Below are 13,735 nucleotides of genomic sequence, written 5' to 3'. Positions count from 1 at the left end.
CACGGACATTTCGACTTCCAATTATTTAAATTTATTAAATGTTAATAGTAGGATTCAAATCTAACAAATTTCAAGTTTGTCCCTTAATATTGGAATTTTTTATTTAAAAAATTGGTCGATACTCAAATTTTTCAAAGTATTATAATTTGAAAAAATAAATAAAATAGCATTTGAATTAATGTAGTATAGTTTTAGTTAATTAAAATATAAAAGGACATTGGAATGATTATACATGTTTTATTCTAATGGTATATGTAAGTAAATAAATATAATGAAATTATTTAATATTAAAATTGCACTTCCGTTCCGTACCCCTCCCACCACCCCCCACCGGCCACCATCATTGCCCCTCCACCACCGTCGCTTACCGTCACCAAACTCCATCCTCCTAGCTCCCTTTCTCCCTCACCCACATATCTGGAATTTATTTTTTTTATTTATTTATTTTCCTTTTTCCTTTTTGAAAAAAAATATATATATTTACCATTAAATTCTATATTAAAATATCATATCATCTTTTTTGTAAGTATCCAACGGAATATTAATATTAATATAGATTTGAGTTTAATATATATATATATATATATATAAGCATATAACACCTATGACTTATAGATCTTGGTCACTGAGAGGTTTATCATTGACATGTGAATAAGAATAACTCTACCTGCAATGAATAAGATATGTATATCAATAATTATACATATCAATAATTATTATAATTTTGACTCGATGAATGAATGAATTGTGACCCGAAAATAAGATAATTAAGAAATATTTAAAAGAATTAAAAGTTACTACTTGTGCTAACCGAGTGACCTAAATCATAGAAATTTCAAAGTTAGCTATGTTGCAGGATATATTGGGAGTCATCTAGATTTCGAATCTTGATCCAAATCTTGGGCATGAAGCCTTCCAATAATAGCTAACGAGGATAGAAACAATTCACCGCCACTAATCGTGGCCGCACCCATAGAAGTCACCCTCCTTCTTGTCATTCTCATTCTCATGATAACAACTCTTCCAACTGAGAAAGAACTCACTCGGGTCAAGGTCGTTGACCAACTTACTGCCAATATGCTACACGGAGGGACATTATGTTGATCGTTGCAACCAACGGTACGTTCAAATTGATTCTGTTCATGCTCACTTTGTCCAAGCTTTCAACACTCCATGTTCAATTGATGGACCCAAGACTGCTGAGGCCCATATGCCCACCAATCCATCTATTTTGGATTAGTCTAACAATTACACGGGTAAAGATCGTAGGAAAGGATTTGCCTCTCTACCCATTACATTGTAGTCTTTCTCCCGTTCAAAATATTCACTTATTAGATCTTGGTTGTCCCCTCGTTTCACTAAAAATCTTCTTTCAATGTAAAAACTCAACTTTTCACACACATACTGGTCGTAGATTTCACTTAGCACTAAAAGTTTTTAATTTAACATACATGAAAAAAAAAAAATAAGAACTCAAAGTTGCTCTATGACCGGCTTCTCTATCCTGTTTGCCGCTCCCATGCTACCGTCTTATCTTTACTTGAAAATCATTTTTGAAATAGGATGAGTATTAAAAATACTCATTAAGTCCTGTTAGCGTCAATTATATAAACAACTATATAATTCATCAATGAAAATCAAGGGATCTTGGTGGTTGATTACTCGTGTTGTACTTAATCTATTCACCAAAAAGCAATTTTCAGCAATCACTATTTAGTGACAATGAGTGATTGGCGATCCTATACACACAACATTATCCCTTGCCACAAAAATGATTATCAACAATTACCTCATAAGGTTATTAGTGTCGAATTACGCAGTACCTATCAAACTCGTAGATATCAAATATGTGAGACAAAATCAATTTAGGGTTATTATTATTATTATTTTGATAATGCATATAATGGATATATAAGTGTATATATATATATATGTATATATATATATTATTAACCATCAGCCACCGAGGATACCAAAATAGCCTATACACCTAAATACTTAATATAGAAGTCATTTTATTTTTATTTCTTTAAAAAAAAAAAAATAGAAAGGTCAAAGGAAATAATTGATGCCTAAATAAAATAATACAGTTGGATTTTCTTATACATTTTTTTTTTCCTTTTAGAGGGAAGCAGTTGGATCTCTTTCTTTCCTTTTGCCGTTAAATTTGGTGTACCATAAAAGAAAATAATTGAATTTAAAATTTAAAACTATATTTTCTTATATGACTTTTTTATTTCTTTAATTTTTAATTTATCACGTCATTAATCTGAAAAATGTTAAATTATAAGTAGTTGAATTTAAAACATTTAAATAATAAAGATGAAATTGAAAATATATCTATTATTATGAAACAAGTTTTTTTTTTTTTTTTTTTTTTTTTTTTTTTTTTTTTTGTAAAATTGATGAAAATTCAATATTTAAAAGTATAGAAGACGAAGATAGGAATCTGATGGTAAGATACGTGATGACTTTATTTTATTGACAGTGTTTACTAAAATACATTATTAACATTCCGTGTCAAGTTAGGAATCCTTACCCTCATAAAAGGGTCATCTTTACTTGCGTACCACTTTTATTAATCATATTCTTATTTCTTATTTGGTGGACTTTCAGAACTTTTTATTAAAAATTATATTAATTTCTCCTTTTATAAGAATATACATTTTGTAAGATTTTATTTTTTAAAAAAAATATTAATTTGTACGTGTTAAAACTAGAGTATGATATTTAAGTCGAGCTTAAATGAATATGAACGCTAAAAAATTAGAATGATAAGGCCTAAAGCCAACCATTCTCAATTATTAGGTCTAAAAGTCAACAAAGGTCAAATCCAAACAATTACGTCCAAAAGACAGCCCATTTACCAATAGATCATAAGTTGTATGTCTAAAAAAAAAAATAGAAGATGCAGCAAGTTTTTGAAGATGGAATACTCAAATATCTTATTATTAAGAAGATTTCATAGCTTGAAAAATCGACCTCAAAAATAAGCTCGGAAATCATCTGTACGTTTGAGAGAGAATCACATGATCAAAATTAAAGACTAGGACATGTACTATGAAAGGAAAAATGTTGAGTCGTTCAAAAAAAAATATTTTACTGTATTTAAAGAATCACGTTGAGAACCAAATTGTCACCGAATCAAGTTAGATTTCTATTGTCGAAGGTCACGACAAAGAGAACGTCGTGATCTTGTTTAACAAGCACCGCACAATTGTCATCTTATTCAATACCCCTTTTTGTTACAGATTTGGAAGGATATGATAGTAAACTAGTATTTTAATTAGTGAACGAGTTAGTTTTTTCTCCGCTATAAATATTCATAAGATTAATGTTCGATTTTGGTTATAGTTTTTCTTGCGACAACCCGAAAGAAGGTGTTACTTGTGATATTTCAACTTGAGACGCCTTTTATTTGGTCGTTTTGTGGATGTTAAATACCATTAGATGAGTTACTTTTTACCAACACACAAGAAGCATATATGGCAGGGTAACAATGTCCTCATTTGGACATGCTCTTAATTTATTGGCGCGATATTGGCAAGAATTGATTGAAACTTTAGTATGGGCTCACAAACACCTCTATTCAAAAAGCTTCGTCTCACATTATTTGTCTCGACATATTTTGATCGTGAATTGGCACTCCAACTTCTACGATCTTGAATGCTTGGGATACCATGGCTAACCTAGTGGACCTATGCAGCCTTAAATTAAATTATTAGTGGCATAGAATTGGACCAGATTCCAAAATTGATAGACACTTGATTTTCTCCTGCCATGGCCTTTTCAGATTGTCATTGTTCTTTCTGCAACCAAAGCCTTTGAGGTCCACTGCTTCTCCTCCAAATACAAGTTTAATACATTTTAATTGGTACAAGACATTTCGAAGAAGTCTAAATAAAATTATCAGAACTTATATTTACGTAGACAATGTCATATTGTTATAGAGACCCATAATTTTTAATAGAGCCCATGCTCGGTAGAGATTGCTGGACCAGAAAAACGTTCGCACTTTCAAACGGGCATTGCTAATTGCTTGATTAACTAATCCTCGACCCAAGAGATTGTGCGTAATTTTAATTTATGGGTGCAGCCATTGTTAATATGATACAAAGAAGGGGAAAAAAAGGACAAACATATATGTATAGATTTATATATATATATTATTTCAATCCATACTGGGGCTTATCCATGGCGGATCCCTTCCAGCTCCCTGCCACACTGGAATGATCGGAGCTAGCAGCCGATCCGACGCCGTTTCCACACTTAGCCACCGTCCTCACGTTCTCAATCAACTCCTCCGTACGATTACCCTGCTTCAAAATCTCCGACAGCTGTTCCGGGCAAATCACCAGCTTCACCTTCCAAACGCCCGTACTACTATACTTCGGAAACACCTCCGCCTCCCCCTCCGCCGCCCGCTTCTTCGCAACCGCATTCTGCGACTCGCACGTCGACATCCGATACGGCGTGGAAACAACGCTGGGCGCGTCCGCTTCGATTTTAGCAGAGGGCTTGTAAGGGTTAAGCGGGAGAAGGTAATAGACTTGACCCGCGTGAAGCTCATCCTTATGAAGAAGGGGCTCCGAGAATATACTTCGGCTCTTAAAAATTGCGTGGCCGGGATATTCCCCTGTTATGCACTCCGCCGTAATCGGCGTAAAAAGCTCCATAATTCCGCCGTCGACAGTCACCACTTTCACCACATCCACCCTTTCTCCGGCGACTTTCAACACGCAATTTCCCATACCCGGAAGCTAGAACATAGCAACAGAGAATTAAAATGGGCATAAGAAGAAGAACAAGAAGGGAATATGTTCGATGGAAAAGAACAGAGCGCAAGAATCCTTTGCTTTCTAAATAAACAATACCTCCTGAATCCTCATATATGGGCAGATGATGATGATGATGGCGATGGCCCCGCGGCCCGATGGCCTTCGCTTTTTGTCTTTTACAGACTACTTTTTAATGAACAGGACAACGCAACATTGTTCTCGATATTCTACAGAATTATGAACACTATTTGTTTCATCTCTTTTAATTTACTCTCCAAAATAATTGAGCATGGAATTATTTTGTGGGTAATGCGTATGAATGTTGACAAAATTGGAGTAATGAAATGGGATAATGATGAAGAAGGTGAGTGAGTATTGCACACAATGCCTGGGTTGTCAGCTTTCCCCACAAATGGAGCCCATTGCTACCATTATATGTGATTTGTGTATGTCACTTCCTTCATTTTTCATATGCTATTATTCTACATTCATTTAATAATCCATTAATTTGCTCAATCTTAGCTTCTTATAGTATCACATTTCACCCTGTATTCAATTCTTTTTTCTTCTACATTCATCCTTTCAAAAGATTAGAAAGTGGGTTTGGAAGCCTTAGTGGGTACTTCGAGAGCTTTTGCTATCTATATGAATAATTGACTGAAAGAGGACTTCCTGCTTTGCTACCGTTAGTATACAAGGGGCTTAGTCTCAATGCAAAAGTAGAGAATGAAAATGACAAAGCACTGGTCTCGACGAGCGTCAAGTACTTCTTAATCAATCTCACTTGCGCAACGGATTGATCTTTCTTTAGTCTTTAGTTAGGACTGCCATAGAAGATGGGCTAATCCAAGACTAATGGTCGACCACATTCCATAAGTGAGACTTTGAATGAAGGTCTGGCTCTTTCAATCCAACTAGTTGATGAAAGGTCAAAGACAAGTCTCTTTAGGGGTTCCTTTTTTGAGGGAGAGAGTTCGAAAATACAAACTTTTAACACCTTTATGACTATATTCTTTACCGGTGTTCTGGATCACCAAACCAATCTGAACTACTCAATCTAAATCATAAAAGTTGGATTGGGTCGGGTTGAAATTTTAGTTCAGAACATTTGTAATTGATGTGAGGATAATTAAACTTTATAAGATTTTAGTTATTAATGTAACATATATTGTCTATAGATTTTTTAAAAAAAGGATTAAAAAAAAAAAAGAAAATCTTCGAAAAACAAGGATTGAGTTGGATGGTAAACTCTATTCTAATTGGTCGGGTCACCAACTAGTAAAAAAAATTCAACTGAACGAGAACCAAATTTAACGGGATAAATCTCTACCATTTATATTTATATTTATATTTATATTTATATTTATGATGGGTTTTGTTTATTTGGTTGGGTGAAATATTCCACCCCCATCTAGTGTGAAAAGTAATTAGGGGTTGGAGAAACAAGGCATTGTTTATGTTAAAAGAAGGTAACATAAAAGGTTGAATGAAAAGAAGAAGAGAAAGGATGGTGATTAGAGGTTAAAAAAAGCCTTAAAAAGTAGTGCACAAGAGGAAATATGATTACGAAAGAGGTAGTAGGGCGGTGCTCCTTTTCGCTTTCTATCTTGAGTCTACCTTCAACATTTTTAAAACGCGTATGCTAGAGAGAGGTATCCATATTCTTATAAAAAATGTCGAATTCATTGTTTAATAACAACAATTTAAGTTGAAAATTTTACGACTCGAGTAATTGGATTGGGTCTAAAAATATCTCAATCCCGACCAGACTTAGTATTATTGAATTAATAATATATATATTTATTGGTAACTTGGAAGATAAGATTTGAATTTTGGAGTTGAATTATGAGTGTAAGGGGAGAAGGGCAATGAAATGATATAGGGAAGGGAGGTGGAGGAGAAGCATCATGAACATCAAATCTGGTTGATTAGAAGATGCTTTGAAGCAACTTTAACACAATAATCATTCAACTTGTTGCAACCATTCCAAATTTTCAACTCTCTTTCAGTTTTCTAAATTCTTCCCTATGTAATCATTATCCTTACCATATTGGAACCCCATATAACAAATTCAAATAATTATATTCATTAATATGATTAACGACTATAAACATTGCAACTTAATCCAAACTCATCGATAATAGATATTGAATCAGACATTGTGCAGTGTGTAGCAAAGACGTTGGACCCTTAAGAGTGTGGATTGTAAAATCTCACATTGGTTGGAGAGGAGAATGAAACATTCTTTATAATGGTGTGAAAATTTTTCCCCAACAGACGTGCATTAAAATGGTGAGGTTTACAACAAAACGTAACGAGTCAAAGCGGACAGTATGCATTGACTTTCACTCTTTGAATAACAAATGTCTAAATGATCCAAAGTGTACAGTGTGCATTGACTTTCACTCTTTGAATAACAAATGTCCAAAAGATCCAAAGTAGACGGTGTGCATTGACTTTCACTCTTTGAATAACAAATGTCCAAAAGATTCAAAGTGGACAATATACATTGACTTTCGCTCTTTGAATAATAAATGTCCAAAAGAGGAATTTCAATTACTCATTACTAAGACTGTGGTTCATGGATGGATCATTATGTTATAAATAAATTCAAATAACTCTTTGTAGACGAAGAGATGACGTGTAACGGTCTAAGCCCACCCTAGTAGATATTGTCCTCTTTCGGCTTTCTCTCCCGGGCTTCCCCTTAAAATTTTTATAACGCGTCTGATAGAAAAAGGCTTCCACACCCTTATAAATAATTCTTAGTTCTCTTCCCAAACTAATGGAGATCTCACAATCAACCCTCCTTTGGGGCCAGCGTCCTCATTAGCACTCATTCCCTTCTTCAATTAGTGTGGGATCCCCCAATCCACCCTTTTCAGAGTCAAGTGTTCTTGCTGACACACCGCCTCGTGTCCACCCCCTTCGAGGATTAGCCTCCTCGTGGGCACATCGCCTGATGTTTGGCTTTGATACTATTTGTAATAGCTCAAGTCTACCACTAGCAGATATAGTCCTCTTTGGGCTTTCGCTTCCGGACTTTCCCTCAAGATTTTAAAAACGCGTCTAATAGAGAGAGGTTTCCAGATCTTTATAAAAAAAATGATTTGTTCTCCTCCCTAACCAACGTGGAATCACACTGACGACCTTTCGAACGCTAGAAAGGATATTGTTATTTGAAGATCCGATGAAGAAGTCTTCGTTGTTGAAAATTTGGAGAGTTGGACTAGAGTAAGGGGAGACATTGCCCTTATTTCGTTCGAGAAACACATGCTTTTGTGCTCGAACAATGTTGTTGAATATCCAAAAACTTGGCTAGGACGAACACTTTGCATTGTCACAAGTAAATTATACCACAATTGAAGATGAACATCAAGAAATAAACATGATCTTCGATTGGGATTAGCCTCTCATCGACCATCTTTAACGTGGGAAGCTTCCCACAAATCCTGTCGTAAGGTTGATGTCCGATAGGTGCAAGCCCTGGTTCAATAAGTCCAAGCCTAGTTTTAACCATCATTGGGCCGTGGCAGGAACGAGGCCGTGTCCTGGATCTGGGCCTGTCCATGCTGGGCTCCACAAATAAAGGAAGCCCACATATGAAGCTTCAATAAAAACCCTACCTTGGTGAGTTTCTCAAACCCTAGAACGCTTTCGTGTTGCGCAGCGAAGAACAGACAGCTTAAGAGCCTCGCCGTCGCTCATACTTCTGGTTGGAAATCTCTCTCCTTCAAATCTCAATTGTTTTTCCTGATTGATTTTTCTGTAATGCGTTCAAATTCTAATGCTTTAGGAATTGTGTTCTTTTTCTGATTTCTTCTTCTGTAATTTTTATCGCTTTTGAACGTGCAGTGAAAATGTCGGTCGGAGAAATTGCTTGCTCTTATGCTGCTCTCATCCTCTACGACGATAACATCCCCGTCACCGTATGTTTCTCTTCAATCATGACATCCTCCTTCAATATTTATGTTCTTTATCAGTACTTACCTTTCGGGATCTCGTTTACCGATTTCTAAGTAATTAGTAGGGAGATTATCATGTGTTATTCAAAAGGATTGTTGTGAATGTTGTCCGTTTTCGAACTGTTTCTTCGTCGTAATTTCATATATATGTATAGAACGACGCTTACAATCTAGATATTGTTTTTCTGTTATTACACAATTTCTTGTATGTTTATGAAATTTGTTCCAATGTGTGACGATTGTTTTTTGTTATGAATTTCTGTGATAGCGTTTGTTATATCATCTGTATGGAAATAAGATTCCGAAGTGTGTTTCTTTTAACAGGCAGAGAAGCTTGCCACGCTTGTAAAAGCTGCTGGAGTGGATGCGGAGTCCTACTGGTTCAGCCTTTTTGCTAAGCTTGCCGAGAAGCGTAACATTGGGGATTTGATCATGAACGTTGGGGCTGGCGGAGGTGCCGCAGTCGCTGCTGCTGTTCCAGCTGGTGGAGCCGGTGGGGCTGCTGCCGCAGCTGCACCTCCTCCGGAAGAGAAGAAGGTATGGCCGATAGAGCAATTTCAATTCTGAGAATAATACTGTTATCCTTTCATGTACATCGTCGTGACATGGGATTGTTTTTGTTACTCGCAGGAAGAACCAAAGGAGGAGAGTGACGATGATATGGGATTCAGTTTGTTTGATTAGATCAAACATGGCTTTGCATATTTTGAACTAGGTTGACTATCTTTTGAATGCCAGAGGGCTTTCTTGTTACTTTTCTGATTTGTAGTTTTGGACGTCCGTGACAAAAATTTGCCTGAAGTTTTGTTTTGAATTTGAATTTGATCGCATCTTTTTGGTTTATATATATCTTATGTGCTCTCAGTAGCTAGGCATATATGTTTTGGATGGTTGTTGCTTCTATGCGTTTCTGAACCTCACTTTCAGTTGCCAAATTCTTCTTCAATTGGGAGGAAACTGAGCTTATGATATGGAACAATTTCAACTTTTTAGAATGAATCTGGCTAAAATCATTAATTATTTCAAATTCTTGTAACCATACACCAATTTGTGACCTGATCTTGCGTTATGACCATTCACTAACATTGGTATGATTTCCCATACATTCTTTCCCTTCTGTAATTTACTTTTTTCGTGGAGTACCAAAAAAATATTTAGATAAAGTACTCATACGAACAAACGAAGAGTTGGATTGATACAAAATTACAGTTGAACATATTAAAAAAATGGATTAAGAACAAAGTTGAGCAAGAATGAATTAGTGAGTCCTCTGATTGTCTTGTGGGCCGATTAATTATCTTTGGATAATTAAATTAAATTAGTGAACTATTGTTGTGCCGCAGCGATTGAACATGCAGGTATAAACAACGTGTGTAGGCGAATAAGATTTTATTCCACCGATAGTCTGATGAAACCAGAAAATAAATATGGGGTTTAAGTTCTCCTTCAGATTGGTTGTGAGCGTGTCAAGATCACATAGTTGAAAAAGCATGACAGTAACATATAGCTAGCTTAAGAATATTTTTTAAAATGAACCATTTTGAGCTCCATGTCACTCTAAATCTATCCAACCACCAATTCCAATAGCTTCTGGGAAGAACCAAGCAACTTTGAAGATGGGTTTGAGAGAAAAAAAGATGGGTTTGAGAGAACCTACCACCAATTCCAATAGCTTCGGGGAAGAACCAAGCAACTTTGAAGATGGGTTTGAGAGAAAATATGCTCAAGAATATTTCGTCCAGAGAACACATTTGAAGTTTCTCGAAAACCAAGCTGGTGAGAATGGTGTCTGGAGAATTGTATCTCCTGTTAAGATATTTAGTACTAAATTATATGTCTGGATTATTTTTGTTAAGGATATTTAGTACTGAATTATGGATTATTTTTGTTAAGGATATTTAGTACTGAATTATTGAGTACCATATATATCATATTTGATATTTTATTATAAGTCAAATATTTAAATATTTGTCTTCTTATCTTAAGTATATTTTATTTTCATTTATTACTCTTTTCACGTCCTTGTAATTTAGATAAATTTCTCTTGTACTTTATTTGTACTTTATTTAATTATAAATAGATAACTTTCTCACCATCTAAGTGAAGTGGATTAAACAAACATTTCAATTTTCTCCTTGTGTCGTTGATAAAAATCCTTAAAATCAAATCTTAAAGTTTCCCGAATGTAAGGACTACAAATTTGTAGAAGAAACCATTAGAGTAGGGGTCATGAGTATCTTCTTCTTTTGAGGGTCATGAGTATCTTCTTCTTTTGAAAGAGAGAAGACGATGACATGACTAGTTCAATTGAGTTTTCTCTCAAAACATTTTGCTATCGGGCTCGAGTTTCAGGCTCTCAAAAGTAAATGCATTTTCACAGTATTTTATGATATGAACCAAGAGATATCAATCATACAATATACTTCAATATAGATGTGAATAAAATGCTCTTGAAATTATTAAAAGATATTTCAATTCATACCACATTGAAGAAGATTGAAGTTTCATTCTTCTAATTTTTGGGTGGGTTACAATTTAGTGTAATTTAGAGTTATTGTATTTTATTAATATAATGTAAGACTTTTTATTTATTTTAGATTACATTTACGAAATGATTAATTACAATCATAAAGTATGAATAAAGTATGAATGTTACAACTCTTGGAATGTCTTCAATAGTTTCATTGTGAGGCTATATAAAGTCATATATGTTGTATTTGTAAGTAGACTTGAAAAATATAGTACAATGAGCATTTATTTGTGCTTTCCTTTCGCCCATGACTAAGTTTCTTTGCAATTCTATGTAGTTTAGGTTGCATGTAGAATCATTCAAGCTTGACATGATTAATCTTCCTTGTGGAGTGATTCGAATTTCAAACAAGTGTTCTTATCACGAGATATTTGATCAACAAGAATAATTCAAGCTGGACATGATAAATCTTACTTGTGGAGTAATTCGAATCTCAAACAATGTTCTTGCCTTGAGATATTTGATCATTAAGGTCATCCGAATCTTATTTCCCTTGTAGTGTTTCCATATCATTTGGAGATTTTATCTCGAGACATTTTAGTATGATACTTTTATTCACTTGTAAGGTCTATTTTCACTAATTTAAAAAACGTTTATTTAATGGGTGATTATGTGAATTAATAGCAGCTGTAAGTAATAAAACATAAACTATTCATTTTTAACCTTAAAAAAATACAATGGAGTGAATATAATAGTTTTTAGTTCACATCATCTTTAATAAAATAAAATGTTAATATTATATGACTAATTAATGACATAATTTATAAATACATTTGGTTTCAGTTAATACATGCCATAAATTGGTATATTAAATTGGAAAGTACATTACATAATAACAAATTAATTAAATGCTAGAGTGTTTTTATGTATTAAATTGTTAATATTTGTAAAAGAAAAAAATCAGAAAAAAAGAAAAGAAAAGAAAAGAAAAGAAAAGAAAAGAAAAGAAAAGAAAAATTTAGACCCCACATGGGCACAGCCCGGGAGAATCTGCCACCTATTCCGCCATTCTCACCTCCGTCACTCTCGTCTTCGGTTTATCTCTGCAACGCGAGAAACACTAGCTGACCATCAAAGAAAATCAAAGAAAATCAAAGAACAGCGAAGAAACCGGATGATTTGATCGCACCTTCCCCAAGTCGATCATGGCTCATACTCAGCTAATCGACTCCCTCACCTCCCACATCTCCCTCTACCATTCCACATCCTTTCTCATGAACCATGATTCCAAACTCAGGTCCTCCATCCGTAGATGGTTCTCTTCTCTCACCGTTCACCAACGCCAAGCTCATCTCACCGTCGTTGATTTCAAATTCGTTCAAATCCTCATCCAAATGGTGGCACGAGTTCGCAGACTAGGACATGGTTTCTTTATCCTACTCCCCGACGTTCCATCCAGCGATCCTCTGCAATTGCCCGGTTTATGCTTTAAGAAGTCGCGCGGGCTTTTGTCTCGCGTCTCCGAGTCCAGTGAGTCTGAGAGGATGATTTTTGAGTCCTGTCGTTTATTCGGTTCCAGGGAAGGTGATAAGCTCGAGGAATGTTCTTGCTCGTTAAAGAATATCGATTCTTTAACTGTAAGCGAGGAATTCGTCGCGAATGTGGATAAATTTTTCAAGGTGATGGATGTAGTTTCAAATGGGTGGTTTTTGAGAGGTGAAGGGGATGACCTGACGTCCGATTGGGCTGAATTAAATTGGTTAAAAGCGAAAGGGTATTACAGTATTGAGGCGTTTGTCGCAAATCAGTTGGAGGTGGCTTTGAGATTGGCATGGATGAACTTGAATACTGGAAAAAAAAGATCGGTGAAGCTCAAAGAGAAGGCTAGGGCAACTGGCATGGCGACAAACGTGTTTTGGAGGAAGAAGGGATGTGTGGACTGGTGGGATAAATTGGATGCTTCGTCAAGGGAAAAGCTTTTGACTTCAATGCTAGGAAAATCAGCAAAACAATTGGTAATTCTGGGAACATTAATTTGTTGTTCATTTTGCATGCTTATTTAGTTGAACTCGTTACTAATTATTTTACAATACTCGGGTGTGGTTGCTTAATCATTTCGTCTCTATACTTCAGTTCGCTTAAGTTTTTGTTCCTTTTTATTTATTCGTTCTTTAATCCATACTCCAAGCATTTAGGTCGAGAGATGGATTATCCCAAGAAAAATTATGATTTTCCTTTCAAATTATTTTCGTAGGGTAATTATCTACTAAAATGATCGAAACAGGTTTAATGAAAGACCAAAATGGATTAATTAGAACACGATTTTGGCATTTTAAATTCGACTCGCCTCTGGCTGTCAGGTACATCTTAAATTATGGAGTTCATCATTGTTTTCGTAGTTATTTCTTGAGGAATAGTTAATTTGTGGATTCAGATAGGATGGATTACCGTAGAGAATTGCCCACCTGAAGCTTGAAATTTGGTGCCAAAACATTCCTTGAAAATTATCTGCTATTCCCACT

At 35.1% G+C, this 13,735-nt stretch overlaps 3 protein-coding genes across 22 annotated transcripts in view; 2 read left to right on the top strand and 1 right to left on the bottom strand.

Annotated features, from left to right (window-relative positions):
- Positions 1-3,897: 3,897 nt before the first annotated feature.
- Positions 3,898-5,095, bottom strand: LOC111800623 (uncharacterized). Its single transcript, XM_023684402.2, has 2 exons — positions 4,875-5,095; positions 3,898-4,760 (listed from the first exon to the last, which is right to left on the bottom strand). The coding sequence occupies exons 1-2, from the start codon at positions 4,887-4,889 to the stop codon at positions 4,167-4,169; spliced, it is 609 nt and encodes a 202-aa protein (XP_023540170.2). The 5' UTR covers positions 4,890-5,095; the 3' UTR covers positions 3,898-4,166.
- Positions 5,096-8,353: 3,258 nt separating this feature from the next.
- On the top strand, positions 8,354-9,586 carry LOC111799666 (uncharacterized). The gene is made up of 4 exons (XM_023683098.2): positions 8,354-8,493; positions 8,634-8,707; positions 9,068-9,280; positions 9,374-9,586. Exons 2-4 carry the CDS (start codon positions 8,639-8,641, stop codon positions 9,425-9,427), a joined length of 336 nt encoding a protein of 111 aa, XP_023538866.1. The 5' UTR covers positions 8,354-8,493; positions 8,634-8,638; the 3' UTR covers positions 9,428-9,586.
- A 2,674-nt stretch (positions 9,587-12,260) lies between these two features.
- Positions 12,261-13,735, top strand: part of LOC111800741 (uncharacterized) — a 34,796-nt gene continuing 33,321 nt past the window's right edge. For 15 of the 20 annotated variants that reach the window (XR_015422217.1, XR_015422215.1, XR_015422216.1 and 12 more), the window contains exon 1: positions 12,262-13,228. Coding sequence is in view for 1 of the 20 variants with exons in the window: in XM_087126235.1 (XP_086982361.1) it covers positions 12,419-13,228 (810 nt within the window). In the remaining 19 variants the exon portion in view is untranslated. Of the gene's footprint in view, positions 13,229-13,735 lie in introns of all 20 variants that reach the window. The other 5 variants (XR_015422221.1, XR_015422223.1, XR_015422220.1 and 2 more) reach the window with 1 other exon arrangement.

Source organism: Cucurbita pepo, chromosome 8 (assembly GCF_057944985.1).
Source record: "Cucurbita pepo subsp. pepo isolate OVF chromosome 8, ASM5794498v1, whole genome shotgun sequence".
NCBI classification, from domain to species: Eukaryota; Viridiplantae; Streptophyta; class Magnoliopsida; order Cucurbitales; family Cucurbitaceae; genus Cucurbita; species Cucurbita pepo.
This window is presented reverse-complemented; position numbering and strand designations above follow the sequence as displayed.